Source organism: Poecilia reticulata, chromosome 22 (genome assembly GCF_904066995.2).
Source record: "Poecilia reticulata chromosome 22, P_reticulata-male-v2, whole genome shotgun sequence".
In the NCBI taxonomy this organism is placed as follows: Eukaryota; Metazoa; Chordata; class Actinopteri; order Cyprinodontiformes; family Poeciliidae; genus Poecilia; species Poecilia reticulata.
This window is the reverse complement of record NC_088851.1, coordinates 19310173-19323259: the sequence shown is the minus strand read 5'-3', so window position 1 is coordinate 19323259 and position 13087 is coordinate 19310173. Positions and strand designations below refer to the sequence as shown.

Sequence of the window (13087 nt, the reverse complement as noted above, 5' to 3'; positions counted from 1 at the left end):
GTAATTTACTCTCAGAACAAATAAAGCTGTTCTGTGAAGGCCTCAGTGGGTTTTTTTTTTACAGAACATTAGCCTAAAAACAGCATCACCAAGACCCATAAGCACAGCAGGCAGATCACAGATATGTTGGGAAGTACGTTGGTCAGGTGACACTAAATTAGAACTTCAAACCTTTCATGCTAAAGGAGCGTGTGTCAGAGAACCGACACGGAATATCGTCCCGAACACAACATCCACACTGTAAAACATCATGCTTTGAGATTACCCCTACAAAATGCAGAATTTTATTTCTAAAAATGTTTGAAAACCATGTACAATTTTCCTTCTTCATAATTTGTTTTTTTTTTCTCTGTTGATTTATCACATAAAACCCCAATAAAAATACATAGAAGTTTATTGTGATAAAGTTGCACAATAAGAATAAGTTAGGGGTGTAAATGCTTTTTGAAAGATATATAATTGTTCACAGTGTCTGACATCTGTAGTGGTTTCCTAAAGTCCTCTTTGTCCCACTCAGGTTGTTTTGCTAAAGACAAGGGGCCATGGATAATTAAACCAGTTGCATCTTCAAGAGGACGGGGAATCTATTTGGTCAACAATGTAAGTGATTTTCACTTTTTCAAATTGTACAATTTCCAACTCCAAAACATGTAGGAAAGATGAAATAGATGAAATTGTGATACGAGTTGGAGAAGGGATGAATTTACTTGAAGCCATTTAAATTTGTTTCCTTTTCTATTTTATTTGCTTCTCTTTTTTTGCCAACTAATATTCTTCTGTTTTCTCTGCTCAGGTTTTGCTTTGCTTAAAATATTTCTTTTAGGGGGGAAATAACAAAATGTTTTTGTTTAATTGTGTATGAAGCATGATGTTGCAGTAGGAGAAAAGCTTAAAAATAATTACAGAACAAATGGGTGTAGGACCAATGTGATTTAAGAAAAAAAATACTTTAGATAGTGACAATAAATTACCACATACTTGAAACAGAAGATACCGAACCTCCCTTTTAATATAAATGCCGTGGTGTCAGTCATTTTTTTCCTGTGTCCTACTAATTCATGTGTTAGCACAGATTTACATTAGTCGTGTGGGAGTACAGTTTGTGCACACGGACGTGAAAAATGTTGTGTGAACCCAGGCAGTCACTTTGCCAGATGTTATCTGAGTGTGGGGGTTGCGCTGATACAGTTGTCTTTGAAATAAGTTTCAACCAGACATTAATAAGCCCAGTGGAGTAAATCACACACTTCCAAGGACTCGGCTCTCAGAGGAGGCCAACAAGGTTCTCACTCTTGGAAAATACGTCCACGATTCTTCTTCTTCTCAGGCATTTTTATGCAATGGTGGAAAGAATGTCAGCTTGATATTTGGAGAGAAGAAAGAAATACGTTCATCTTTTCGGTTTAGTTTTGCTCTGAACTCCTGCCAGCGCTGAGGTTACTCTACCCCCACCCTTCCAATCTCAACTCAACTTCACCACCTGCAACACATAAATGACCCATCTCCCAGCACCAGATTGTATTTTTATAGGCTGTTATTGAAGGTTGACCTGCTATGACCAGCGTCGCAGAAAAGTCTCCCCATGTGATGGCCCTTTGATGTTCACGATTAACTGCAATGTCGTGGCAGCTGCTTGGAGTCGATATTTTAATGTTGTTTTATGTGAATTAACTTGTACATTGTTGCTTTAACTCCAAGATGAAATACTGACTGCATATCCTCTTTGTGTGTTCTTCATGTTGTCGCATTTGTGTCGCTTCTCACGAACAGCCAAATCAGATTTTAATGGATGAAAACATCTTGGTGTCACGCTACATAAATAACCCCCTGTTAATCGATGGTAAGACATAGTGGATATTTTGACTGTTGGACACTAAAACTCTTTATGATCAGTCCTCATTGTTTTTGCTTGCAGAGTACAAGTTTGACGTTCGTTTATATGTAGTGGTGACATCCTTCAACCCGCTGCTCATCTATGTCTACGAAGAGGGTCTCGCTAGGTAAGTGTATGCAGGTTTTAGTAGTTATGTAGTGATTACATGTCAGTGATCACATTTTTTTTAGTATAAAGGATTAATATTAAATCCATGCTCTTGCATGTGCAGTGGTAGAGCTCTAAATTGAAACTACCATTAAGGTACTGCAGATACCTTATTTTTGGATATGATGACAAATTCAATTATTGCAGCCACCATCCGACTTTGTTGCTGTCTGATGTAGCTAGAGTTGATAATTGAATTGTTACCACTATTATTAGAGGTGTGTAAAAACCCTTAAAATTAATTTATATTTTATTGCAGCAGCCTAATCCGACATTTAAAAAAAGTTTGAGAAAAATCCAGCCTTTAATGTGGGTGTCCTAGTGTTTTGAATGAAGACAGGACCCACATGCAGGCACATGAGTGCGGACAAAAACGGTATTTTAATAACAAAAACATCAACCTTTGATAACAAAGTCCAAAACATGGAAAACATAAACCACAAGGATTACAAAGAGGAGACTGGAAAACCTTGTTGGGAGTCTGTAATAGCATCTCAAATTACAATCCCAAGCAATATATCAAATATTTAAGTGCTAAACTTAAGGAAGCACCTGAAATCTGTAAGCTAAAGAATGAACAAAAGCCACAGTCCCACAGATCATACAGTAATTTTTTTTAGCAGAGTCTCCCAGTCCCCATATTTTTGTACAAAATAACTGGTGGCCCAGTTATTGGTACAGCCGTACTTTCTACATCCCTCCTTTACCAATTTCACAGGGTTGGACCATACAGGAGGGGGTTTCCTTAAGGGTGGGAACAGTAATTGTCTGACAACACAAATCTCTGCCTATTTCCACAAAGCTCCTCCTTAGAGCTGCAGTCTCCAGCCCTTGAGCCTTCCCTACACAACTTCAGCAGACTAGCTGCAGCAATTGGCAAACATGTGGTGAAACCGTGCGTCATCTGAGCTTATGATATGAACTACTTCTCAGTCCAACGCTCCCAAGAAAAATTGAAAACAGTTTAATTAATGGAGAAAGTTTATTGTGCTGATGATGAAGTGTCAAAGAGTAGGAGCTTCTTAAAAGACGGGGCAATTTCAAGGCATCAAATTGTGAAGTCAAATTTTTTAAAGTTATGTTTGATGTATGCAGAATTATATAACAACTGAAGATAACAAAGTTACTTGTATGTGTTATAAAATGTCACAGTCACTGACATTATGCATACAGAAAAATGCAAATATCTATTTTCATCTTATTTCTATTAATGTGCAAAGTGACACCAAAGGCAATATGTCCCACTCTTTATTCAAGCATGTAAGCTGAAAATAATTGTGATGACTTCAACTTCATATTTACATATACATGTTAAAAACCATTCAAAGTAAAAGCAGATCAGTTTCATGTGGACTGATAGATGATACACTTTTTGTACCTCTTTAGCTCACATTATGCTTTGTTTAATTTATTAGTCATAGCTCTATCACCTGAAATAAATGTTCAAGAAGAAAATAAAAATGCGAACTCTAACGGTACTAAAGTGTTTTCGCCGTTTTTTTTTTTACTATTGTGAATTTCACTCTGGGATTAATAAAGTATATTCATTCATTCATTCTACACTGCAAATTCACATCAAAAGTAATTTCTGAACACTATCTTCGCTAACGTGTTTAGCTCTAGATAAATTAAAATAAATCCAAGTAAAACAGAATTATCATGTGTTGCTGAATATTATGACATTTTTAGCATGTTTTACAATACATGCTATGTTAAGGTGAATGTTTTGAGCAATCTGCCAGTTTGTTCAATTGTGCTTTAAGTGTGGATTTAAATTCTGTAGGTAGTTTACTGTTTACATTTCTTATTTCAGCTTTGTTAGATTAATCATAGTGATATTCTTTCTGTTTCCACAAGAGGGCACTCCAAGCTTTTAGAAATCAGCCTCTGCTGTGGTGATGTTGAAACAAAGCAGTCCATTGTTTCAGTTGTAGGATGTGCTAATCAAATGTTACTTTTTTTTTCGGTTATTGTTCAGATATTATCTGAACATAACTCAACAGAATTTCTTACGTTTTTTTTTTTTTTTTTTACATTTTTCTTTTCTTTTTGTTTTATTTGAAAGTGATAACGTTTTTCTAAGTCAAACCATAAACAGACTATGAACTGATACAGGTAGGCCAGGAGAGGGAAGATGATTTAGTGAATAGCTGGCTCCTCGCCTCGCTCTGATAGAAGTATGTGCTCATGCTGGAAACACCGTGCCACTGCCCTCTTATTTTGCTGGCTTCATTATCAACTGTGAGCAATAAATCATGGCCAAGTTCTGAATCCTGCTTTTATCTCCTGACATTCCTTTGGTGGTGTTGATATTCAGGTACGCGGTGGTGTGCCAAGGAATTTTCATTATAACACATGTGGCACCAACTGCTCTGAAACATTATCAGAGCCTATTTTCTCCCTTACGTGCCGCAATTATTAAGTCAAGTTACAGCTTCATGAATATAGAAGAGAACGTGCATTCTTTTTTTCCCCTTTATCTCGAGTTAAAAAAACGAACCTTTTTCTCCACAGATTTGCTACAGTTAAGTACGATCAGACTACAACACACATCAAGAACAATTTCATGCATCTCACCAACTACAGTTTGAACAAAAAGAGCAGTGATTATATCAGGTAAGCAGCTTCAGTGCCTCATAAATCTGTTGAGTGTGTTGCTTTTAAGGGAAGCCCCCTGACTCATCCCTTTACCTCAGCTTTGGTCTTTGAAGTGCATTTCTTCCCTTTCAGCTGCGATGACCCTGAAGTTGAGGATTATGGAAACAAATGGAGTATGAGTGCAGTGTTGAGGTTTTTGAAGGAGGCGGGAAAGGACACCACATGTGAGTGAGGCAGTCTTATTTTTATTGAGGTTTTTTTTTTTTGCATCTAAGACTTCATGAGTTTTATTGAATCACATTTAAACAATTTATTCTCTTCTAGTGTTGATGAGGCAAGTGGAGGACCTCATCATCAAAGCCGTGCTTAGCGCCGAGCTGCAGATAGCCACTGCCTGCAAGATGTTTGTTCCTCATAAAGCAAACTGCTTTGGTAATTTCTTTTCCATTTTTCTTTGCATTTTCCTATGTCAATCCCTTCTTCTTCGTGAACTCTTATAACCATGGCAGAATCCAACTTTCCTGTAGGTCTTCAGGATAGTTTGTGCTATTTTTAAAACAGTTCAGACATACTCACACACACAGCAGGGAGATAAACACTGAACTCATCAATCGTTTTCTCTGAAAATATGTTTATGCACTGACATGAAAGAAATGTGTTCTGTCAAAAACAACCCACACATGAGAACAAATCAACAAAATTAGGACCACAGATTATGTGTAAAACAGTGAAACAGCACAAGGAATAAGTTTTATGCATGTTTTATGAAAATGTATTATTGTTAGAAAATTCTATTGTCTTTTTATATTTGATGTTCGGTAGAGAAGCCTTTTTATTTATTTTTTTGGCGATTGTGGCTTCAAGTGGAGAAACTATTTGCATGCATTGCTCAGGTGTGATTCTGAACCCTTCTTCCGTCGTTTAATCTCACATGTTCTGGAGAACTCTCTTCTAGTCATGTCATATTGAGGTTTTGTTGAACAACTTGAAGGATCCAAATGCAGAACCTGACTGTGACAGAGTTCTGTAATAACGGCCAACAAGGTTAAGCTGTGGACGGGGAGGAGTCACAGAAGAGTCAGACAGAATAACGGAAAAATCCAGCAATGAACAATGAAAAGCCAGGAGCCTAAATACCAAGGCAGGGAAAGAAAATGACAAAGGAATCAGATGAACTAATCATAGGAGATGTGGTACAGCTGTGGCAGAAGGAAAACATTGAGACTGATGGAGGGAAATTAAATACCCAAAGGGAACAGGGACTATAAACCAGAATGAAAAGAGTAATACACATCTAGGGGAAATAAATCCAAATGCACAAAAAATAGGAATAAATTGAGAAAGTAAACAAAAGGGAAGAAACTGACATGGCAACACCTTACTAACAGAAATGATCACAAACAAATAAGGTGAATATGGCAAAATCTGTAGAACCAACACAAATAAGTGATTAGAAAACAAACACATGAAAAATTAAAACCCAACACCCAAGGATCATAACCATTCACTTTGATCTTCACTTCTTTCCACTGTATTTCAATGAGATTCTCTGAGACAAGTTGGGAGTTCCGTTATCTGAATTCATGGGATCTTTATCTTGCTGAAATGCCCAAGATTCTATTTGCAGATTCATACCAGAAATGTTTCAGTAAATTTCTCCATTCATCTTTTCTTCAATCATTAGAAGTCCGCTAGTACCATGTTCTAAAAATAACAGTCCTACACCATGATGCTCCCTCCTCAAAACTACATTGTTTTTATTGTGCTTTTGGGTGATGTAGAATGTCATTTTGCTCCTTCAAAGAACTTGTGTGAAATTTCGAAGTTCGACCACATTTTATTCTCCTTGTATTTTATCGTTTTAACCAAATGTTCTTGTACAAACTTGTAGTCTTATGCAACAAATGTGCATAGTAGTCTGTGGTTAAGTACATTTCTTGAAGTTTACATGGAAAAACACTTTTGCTAATTCCAGGTTATTCTGAGGCTTTCTGTGCGTGGTCCTCAACTTTTCAATTCTTATTGTTGTTTTCTTTTAGTTCTCTGTCAGATAGTTTCCTAGTACTACCTGGCAGGTGGCTGGTTTATGCTAAAATTATTTTTTATCACACTTCCAGATAAGGGTCCATTTGGTGTTCATGGGAACATTCACAATTTTGGAAATTGGGCTTAAATAAAATCTGTGTGTTTGGCAACAATGAGATTGTGAAGGTCTTGAGAGAGCTTTTTGCTTTTACCCTTTATGAGATGCTTCTTGCTTGATACCTTTTATCTTGGTAACGAGCAACCTTTGTATAGGTCATCAGGTATGACTGACCAGCTGATAGAAGGCAGGATTGCTTTCTAAATACTGACAGAATTTAGTAATTCTCAGAAGACGTCATGAAGGTATTACCAACAAAGTCTTTTCTGCTATTTCATACACATACAAATTCCCTGTGTCATTCCACTTTAATGCACATAACTTATTTTCATGGATTACTTAGATTTTTTTTTTACCAACATTTTGCATGTGAATAGATTAGATGGAAATATATTAATAATTTATATGCTCCGTACTTATTTTAAACACTGTAGGTAGGCAGCCTTACACAGCACACCCTTTACATTTCCTTTAAGTTTCAAATTGTCAAGCAGTTCCTTAATAACTTTTTGCCCCTGGCTCCATGCTGAGATAGTAGAGCCTTACTGCCTGGTGCTGCCCTCTAACTGGCCGCCGGCTTGTTGAGGACCTGTCGACTGAAGCAAGAATTTGCTTCCTCTCTTCGTTTGCCATTCAAGCTTTGCCTGATTTAGGCTGACTGTTTTCTTGGCTAGTCTTGCTCAGCGGCGGGCTCGTGTGAACTCCATTTTGGAGCCATTACCCATGTTAGTATTGGCACTAATTGTCTGCGCTCTTTCTGAGTCTGGCAGCCTTTCTGAGATTTGGGGGGTTTGAAAGTGAGCACATTGGCTCAGCTTCCCTCAAGCACCACTGTCTCTTTCTCAGTCTCTTTTTCCTTTTTCTTACTGTGTCTTTTTGTTTAAAAATCCCCCCGCCCCCCACCATCCACCCTCCCTTTTCCTCACTGCTCGCACTCAGTTTCACCTCTCAGATGCCAGAAAAATAGAGGCTTCCCGAGACATAATAGCTCTCTGATTGGTGGTTGTTTGGGCTGTATTGGGCGCGTAGCTGCATGGACTCACAATCACAAAGTCGCCTGCATAAAGATGCAATCTGCACCCACAGCATCACTGCTATGTTGAAAACGGCATTAAATTAAGGTGTGAATGTTGTCCCTGCAAGAACGTACAGGGAAATGTAGCCTATCTAATCTGAACTTGCTTCTCAGTCATCCACATTAGAGGGACATGATGGCAATCTGAACCCAAATGTTTAGAAATTAACACATTAAGGTTTACTACATATTTTCAACAGTGTAAACAATATATCAAACTCCATGACGAGCCGTTCATTTAAAATAATAAATAGATAATACAAGTCTTTTTAGGCATTTTCAATATAATCTTTTTTAAGCATATTGAAACACCACGCTCCAAAACAAGCAAAGGAAAGTTTTAAGGGATCTTTACACTAGAAAAAGGTTATAATACCTTAAAGACTGCAGACTTCAATCATCCAGGCAAATAGAGCTAAAATGGGGGTGAATTCAAGTCCATAACTCCTCCCCCTCCACTGAAGAGATCTGTGGCCAGAGATAACTTTCAGAATAAAATGTGTCATCTTTGAGATCAAAATGATATTCAGGGTACTATCACGACAGCCGCAGTGTCTCATTTTAACCATAGCTGTCATGAGTCATAAATGAATCACTTTGACAACATGGTGTAAAAGAACTGATCTATATTACATATATGTCCATGTATAGTGACTTGCAAAAGCTTTGGTACCGCTTTGCTTCTTTGCATTTTCTTACATAATGACTACAAACATCAGTTAACTTTACTGGGATTTTAAATGAAAGACCAATGCTAGGTAGTGTAAGTCTGAAAACAGTGGAAATGAAGTGGTTTCTCTGCCATTGCTATTTTTCAAAGAGCAATGGGGGTACACATTCAGTCCGTAGATGTTCAATTCTGATACAAAGCTGCCCTAAACACTTGCAGCCGAACTTGCTGCCAGTGTTGATTCCACAAGATATTGATTAAGGGGCTGAATACAATTACACTAGGAGTTAAAATCACCACCTTTTTTATGATGCAATATTACATTTATTTGTTTGGATGACGATATTATAAAGTCTGCAATGACATGATTTCAATTTAGTTCAACTCAAGTCTGCGATCGATATGAAGCACATGTAACATGAGTATTTACATCTATATCAACTTGGAAAACAAGTCAAATATGATTTACCATTTTATTTCTAAATCATTGCAGGCACTTATATTTAGAAAAAACATTTTTACTAATTAATGAAGAAATAAGAAAATGGATCAACCTGTTCAACGTGGTCTCACAATTCTGAAGGTTAAGAGGGTGTTTTTTTTATCAGTTTACTTAAAAGTGACCTTGATGATTGTCGAGCCATAATGAAACAATCATAATAGATAGTAAACTTTATTAAATTCACACAACAAATGTACAAATTTGACGTCCCTTTTTATAAATTAGAGCAGAATTTTACCTTTTCACCCTTTGTTAGTTGCTCAGGCTAAACATTTTTACCAGAACTTAACCAAGATCACCACTTAGCCTACTCTTCAAAATCCAAATGCAGATGATCTGGATTGATATTTTCATTTTGCCTTGATGCAACACAATTTAATTTAAATTAATTAAAAATGTATGTATCTGGACTGATGTATTGTTACACCCCTGTTGCGTGCTATGTTGTTTTAGACTTTTATTTTTTAAAAAGCTGATAAATAATGTATTATTTTCCTTCCACATTTTTATTAAATGCTTCTTTGGGTTGACAATTCACATAAAATACCAATCGAATACAGTGAGGTTTATGGTTGTAACTTGACACAATGTGAACAAGTTTAAGGGGTATGCAGATGCTTGCAAGGCACTGTACCTTCGGAACAAAAGCAATTAAGTTCAGCACTTTTGTTTAAGACGCATAATAAAACGTGGTCTGCTCCAAACATGTAGACTATCTCACTTCAGCCCTATCGGTTTACTGTTGAATCAAGTGTAATTTTGTTGTCTACAGATGGCCCCAAGGTAGTTAATTATAGCATTCATGGTGTGTCTACAGGATTAAGTTTCTAAAGACAGACACTGACGGTTCCAGAGGACCACCCTCATCCTCTCCCTGTTAATCTGTCTCTTCGTGTGCTCATGTTGCATGCAAGCTCCCTGTCTGGGTCTGAGTATATGTGTAGTGTGAGTACAGGGATGTGCTTGAACCTGTGCGGAGCGTATTGTCACATACATAAAGGTCTGTTTCAGATGCTGGAGTTTATTCTGATATGTTTGTGATGGATCCATGTCACTTTAATTAAACCTCTCAAAGTCCTATTCTGTACTCCACAGTTTCCTCCCTACCTTATTCTCAGTATGTTCTTCCACTCTATAACCTACAATACCCCCATGCTTCTTTTACTGCCGGGCCTCAGCAGCTGTTTATAATAGTAAACTACAAAGTATATGTTTTTTACTGATAAAAGTAGTAATTATTTTGTGTTTTTTTTTTATTTTTTTATGCAATCTCTGGCATGTCTGGAGAGAGAGCCTTGCAAAATCATTAAGCACGTTATAAACCTAATTTACTTCAAATTCTTCCCTTTGATTTTAAAGTTTATTAATGGCTTTAAAACAATAGGATTTCTTCCTTTTAGCTCAAATTATACCATGCATCTACATGTGCGTACAATAAAAAGTCTTTTTATAGCTCAGTAATGTCTCATGTGGGATGAAATAAAAACTGCTTTTATGCTGTAAGAAGTGTATATGGGTGTATGAGTCTTTCTGCGGGGAGAAAATGCCACCCATGCAGCTCCTCACCGCTGCTGTGTGATTAATGGACAGGCTTTTTGCTGAGAGATGCTGATTACGAGATGTTTTGACTAAGATCTGATTAGCCAAGCCAAAGACCTATTTTATTACACACAAAACATTCCACTTACTGGTCCTGTGTTCCACCAAGCGTACCTCATTAAGTGCTGAGTGTTGGTTGGATCAGCCCCTCTGCGAGCGTCTCTCCGTTTCAGATACTTTTCTCAGCAGTGCAGGGTTCGCATCCCCTGCAATGGCAGTGTAGCTGCTGTGTAAGCGATTAACGGTTTTTGTTCCTGCTGTCACAATAACACTACAGAGTGCTTACTAGAACTTTAATTTGTTGTCCTCCGAGGGTTTCCACATCTGCCGTGATTCTTCCAGCAGCAGTAAACCAGTTTAGCTGCCATGATTTATCCCAGATTGACATGAAAGTAATTCAATTGTCCCATCGCATGAAGAAAGCACACTTGAAAGATGCCCTTGTTATTGTGGGCTACCAGGCTCAGTGGCCAGGGTGGGGTGATCATTGTTTTTGGGTGTTTGTCTCTTGTGGTGAACTTTTCCAGCGGCGCCCCTCCTATAATAAAGAAAGAAAATGCTCTTCATCATCCCTTTTTTTTTTTGTTTCTGTCACGGTTGTCCCGTCCCCTCCCCTCTCTCTTTGAGGGGTTTGATGTAGATGTTGAGCGCCTCACGCCTGCTTGTCTATGATGCTTGTTGTGGGCTGTCTGTGGGCACATTTAAAAGCGGTCCCCCCGGCAGCGGTCGAGCCACAGAACAAACGTGTCTGACATTAAGCTGCTCGGCAGGCTCGCGGGGCATCGACGGCGTCGGCTTCTAATTGAGGGAAAAATTTGTGGCACATGGAGTCTGCTTGTCGGAGGCTGGTGAGGTGGTTGTAACACCTCCCCATTTTCCCCCTGCTGTTGTGCCACTGAAGAGGCAAAGCAGGCTCAAAACCTCAATTATTCCAGCGCTCTGTTCTCCAACACTAATGTTTTATGATACATACACTCCTCTCCTTGTTTCATGTCGTCTGTATGTGTTTTTTTTTTCTTCACTGAATTGAATAGAATAGGATTAGCTGACAAGTGGAAAATAAAATCCTGTAAAGTCTTGCACTGTTTAACATCAGGGGGTCCTGTCCATCTTGTGCAGTTGTGTGATAGTCCCTGGCTCTTGAATGGATGGCAGATTTACTTTCTTTCCGTCAGTTTGAGTTTATGCAATTTACACTCCTTAATACAATGAAAGCACAATGCGTTTGAAATACTTTAGCTTGATTAATACAAAATACATACTTGTGTGGATTCCAGTCCTTGTTTTCATAGAAAATTAGAGAGGACACAGTGTACTTTTGAGAAACTTGATTTTAAAAGTCTAAGTAAATAGTAATTATTTATTATAAAAGTCAAAAATATACAGCATACAATCACCAAGGTTTTCATGGTTATCAGAAATGCAGTGATCTCTGATAACCATGGAGATCATTCATTTTTTGAATGATCTCCAAAAAAACATTTTTGTCAACATAGTTCGTTTTGAACAGTCTGGAATTTTTCTTTTTCATTTTCCAGAAATTAATAAGTGTGAAAAAAATAATTGAGGTGTGGAATATGTGACATTTTCCACACTTTTCCCTCTTTCCATGTTTTAAAAGAAATTAGTCTGTACTGAATAAATGCATTTGGCAAATATTTTAACCATTGATTTATTGGTTTTTGACTAACTGAATTCACACTCATTCAAAAAGGGTATTTTTACTACTTGTCTCTAGACAACCTTTAAGTTAGGTTGAACCTGTTAATTTATACTTTTTCTAAAATGCCAAAAAAAACACTAAAATGCATTTTTCAGGAGATTTTACAAGAAAATGAGATGCCACCACGAAGAGTAGTTGTGAGTTCAGTTCCAGCTTTCTCCAGGGAAACCCCTGTATACCTTGATGCTGGTATACAGGGGTAACTATCAATGTTTACATTGATAGTTAAATCATTAATAGAGACATGGAAAATCAGATTTGTCATTTTATATCCAAATAATGTAAAACCGCTTAAAAGGAAACAAATGAATTTCCTGTATTTCCACAAACTTTTAAAATCCCTACCAGTACTTCATAAAAACAAATATCTTCACCAGATATCTGACTTTAAATATGGATGCTTTTCTTCTTATTTAAGCAACCAGTAATTTCTTTTTTTCTGATTAGTTTGCACTTTATTCATGTTCTAAGTTACAGTAACACCATTTGGTTAATTTTATCAGTGTTACCTTAGGCGCAATTTGAGGCCATTGCCGGCTGTCATGCTGGGTTTTGTGTGCTTAACACTGGCATTGACCTGAGATGCTAGAGCAAACAGTGCTGGTTATTGCAGCTTTGAAACCACCAACCCCCCCAGCCTATTCTCAACACAGTCTGTTCTTTTGAAGTGCCATTAGAAGGATTTTTCCTCTGGCTTTTTGGCCGGGCGCTACCCTAACCCTGTAAAAGACTGTGG

General features: G+C 37.5%; 1 protein-coding gene across 10 annotated transcripts in view; it reads left to right on the top strand.

The window, feature by feature from the left end:
- The window catches only part of ttll5 (tubulin tyrosine ligase-like family, member 5), a 65195-nt gene that overhangs the window by 5310 nt on the left and 46798 nt on the right, over positions 1-13087 (top strand). For all 10 annotated transcript variants that reach the window (XM_008400266.3, XM_008400264.3, XM_017302496.2 and 7 more), the window contains exons 8-13: positions 518-600; positions 1771-1840; positions 1916-2000; positions 4556-4657; positions 4772-4863; positions 4964-5071. In XM_008400266.3, the coding sequence (XP_008398488.2) occupies positions 518-600; positions 1771-1840; positions 1916-2000; positions 4556-4657; positions 4772-4863; positions 4964-5071 (540 nt within the window). The remainder of the gene's footprint in view (positions 1-517; positions 601-1770; positions 1841-1915; positions 2001-4555; positions 4658-4771; positions 4864-4963; positions 5072-13087) is intronic.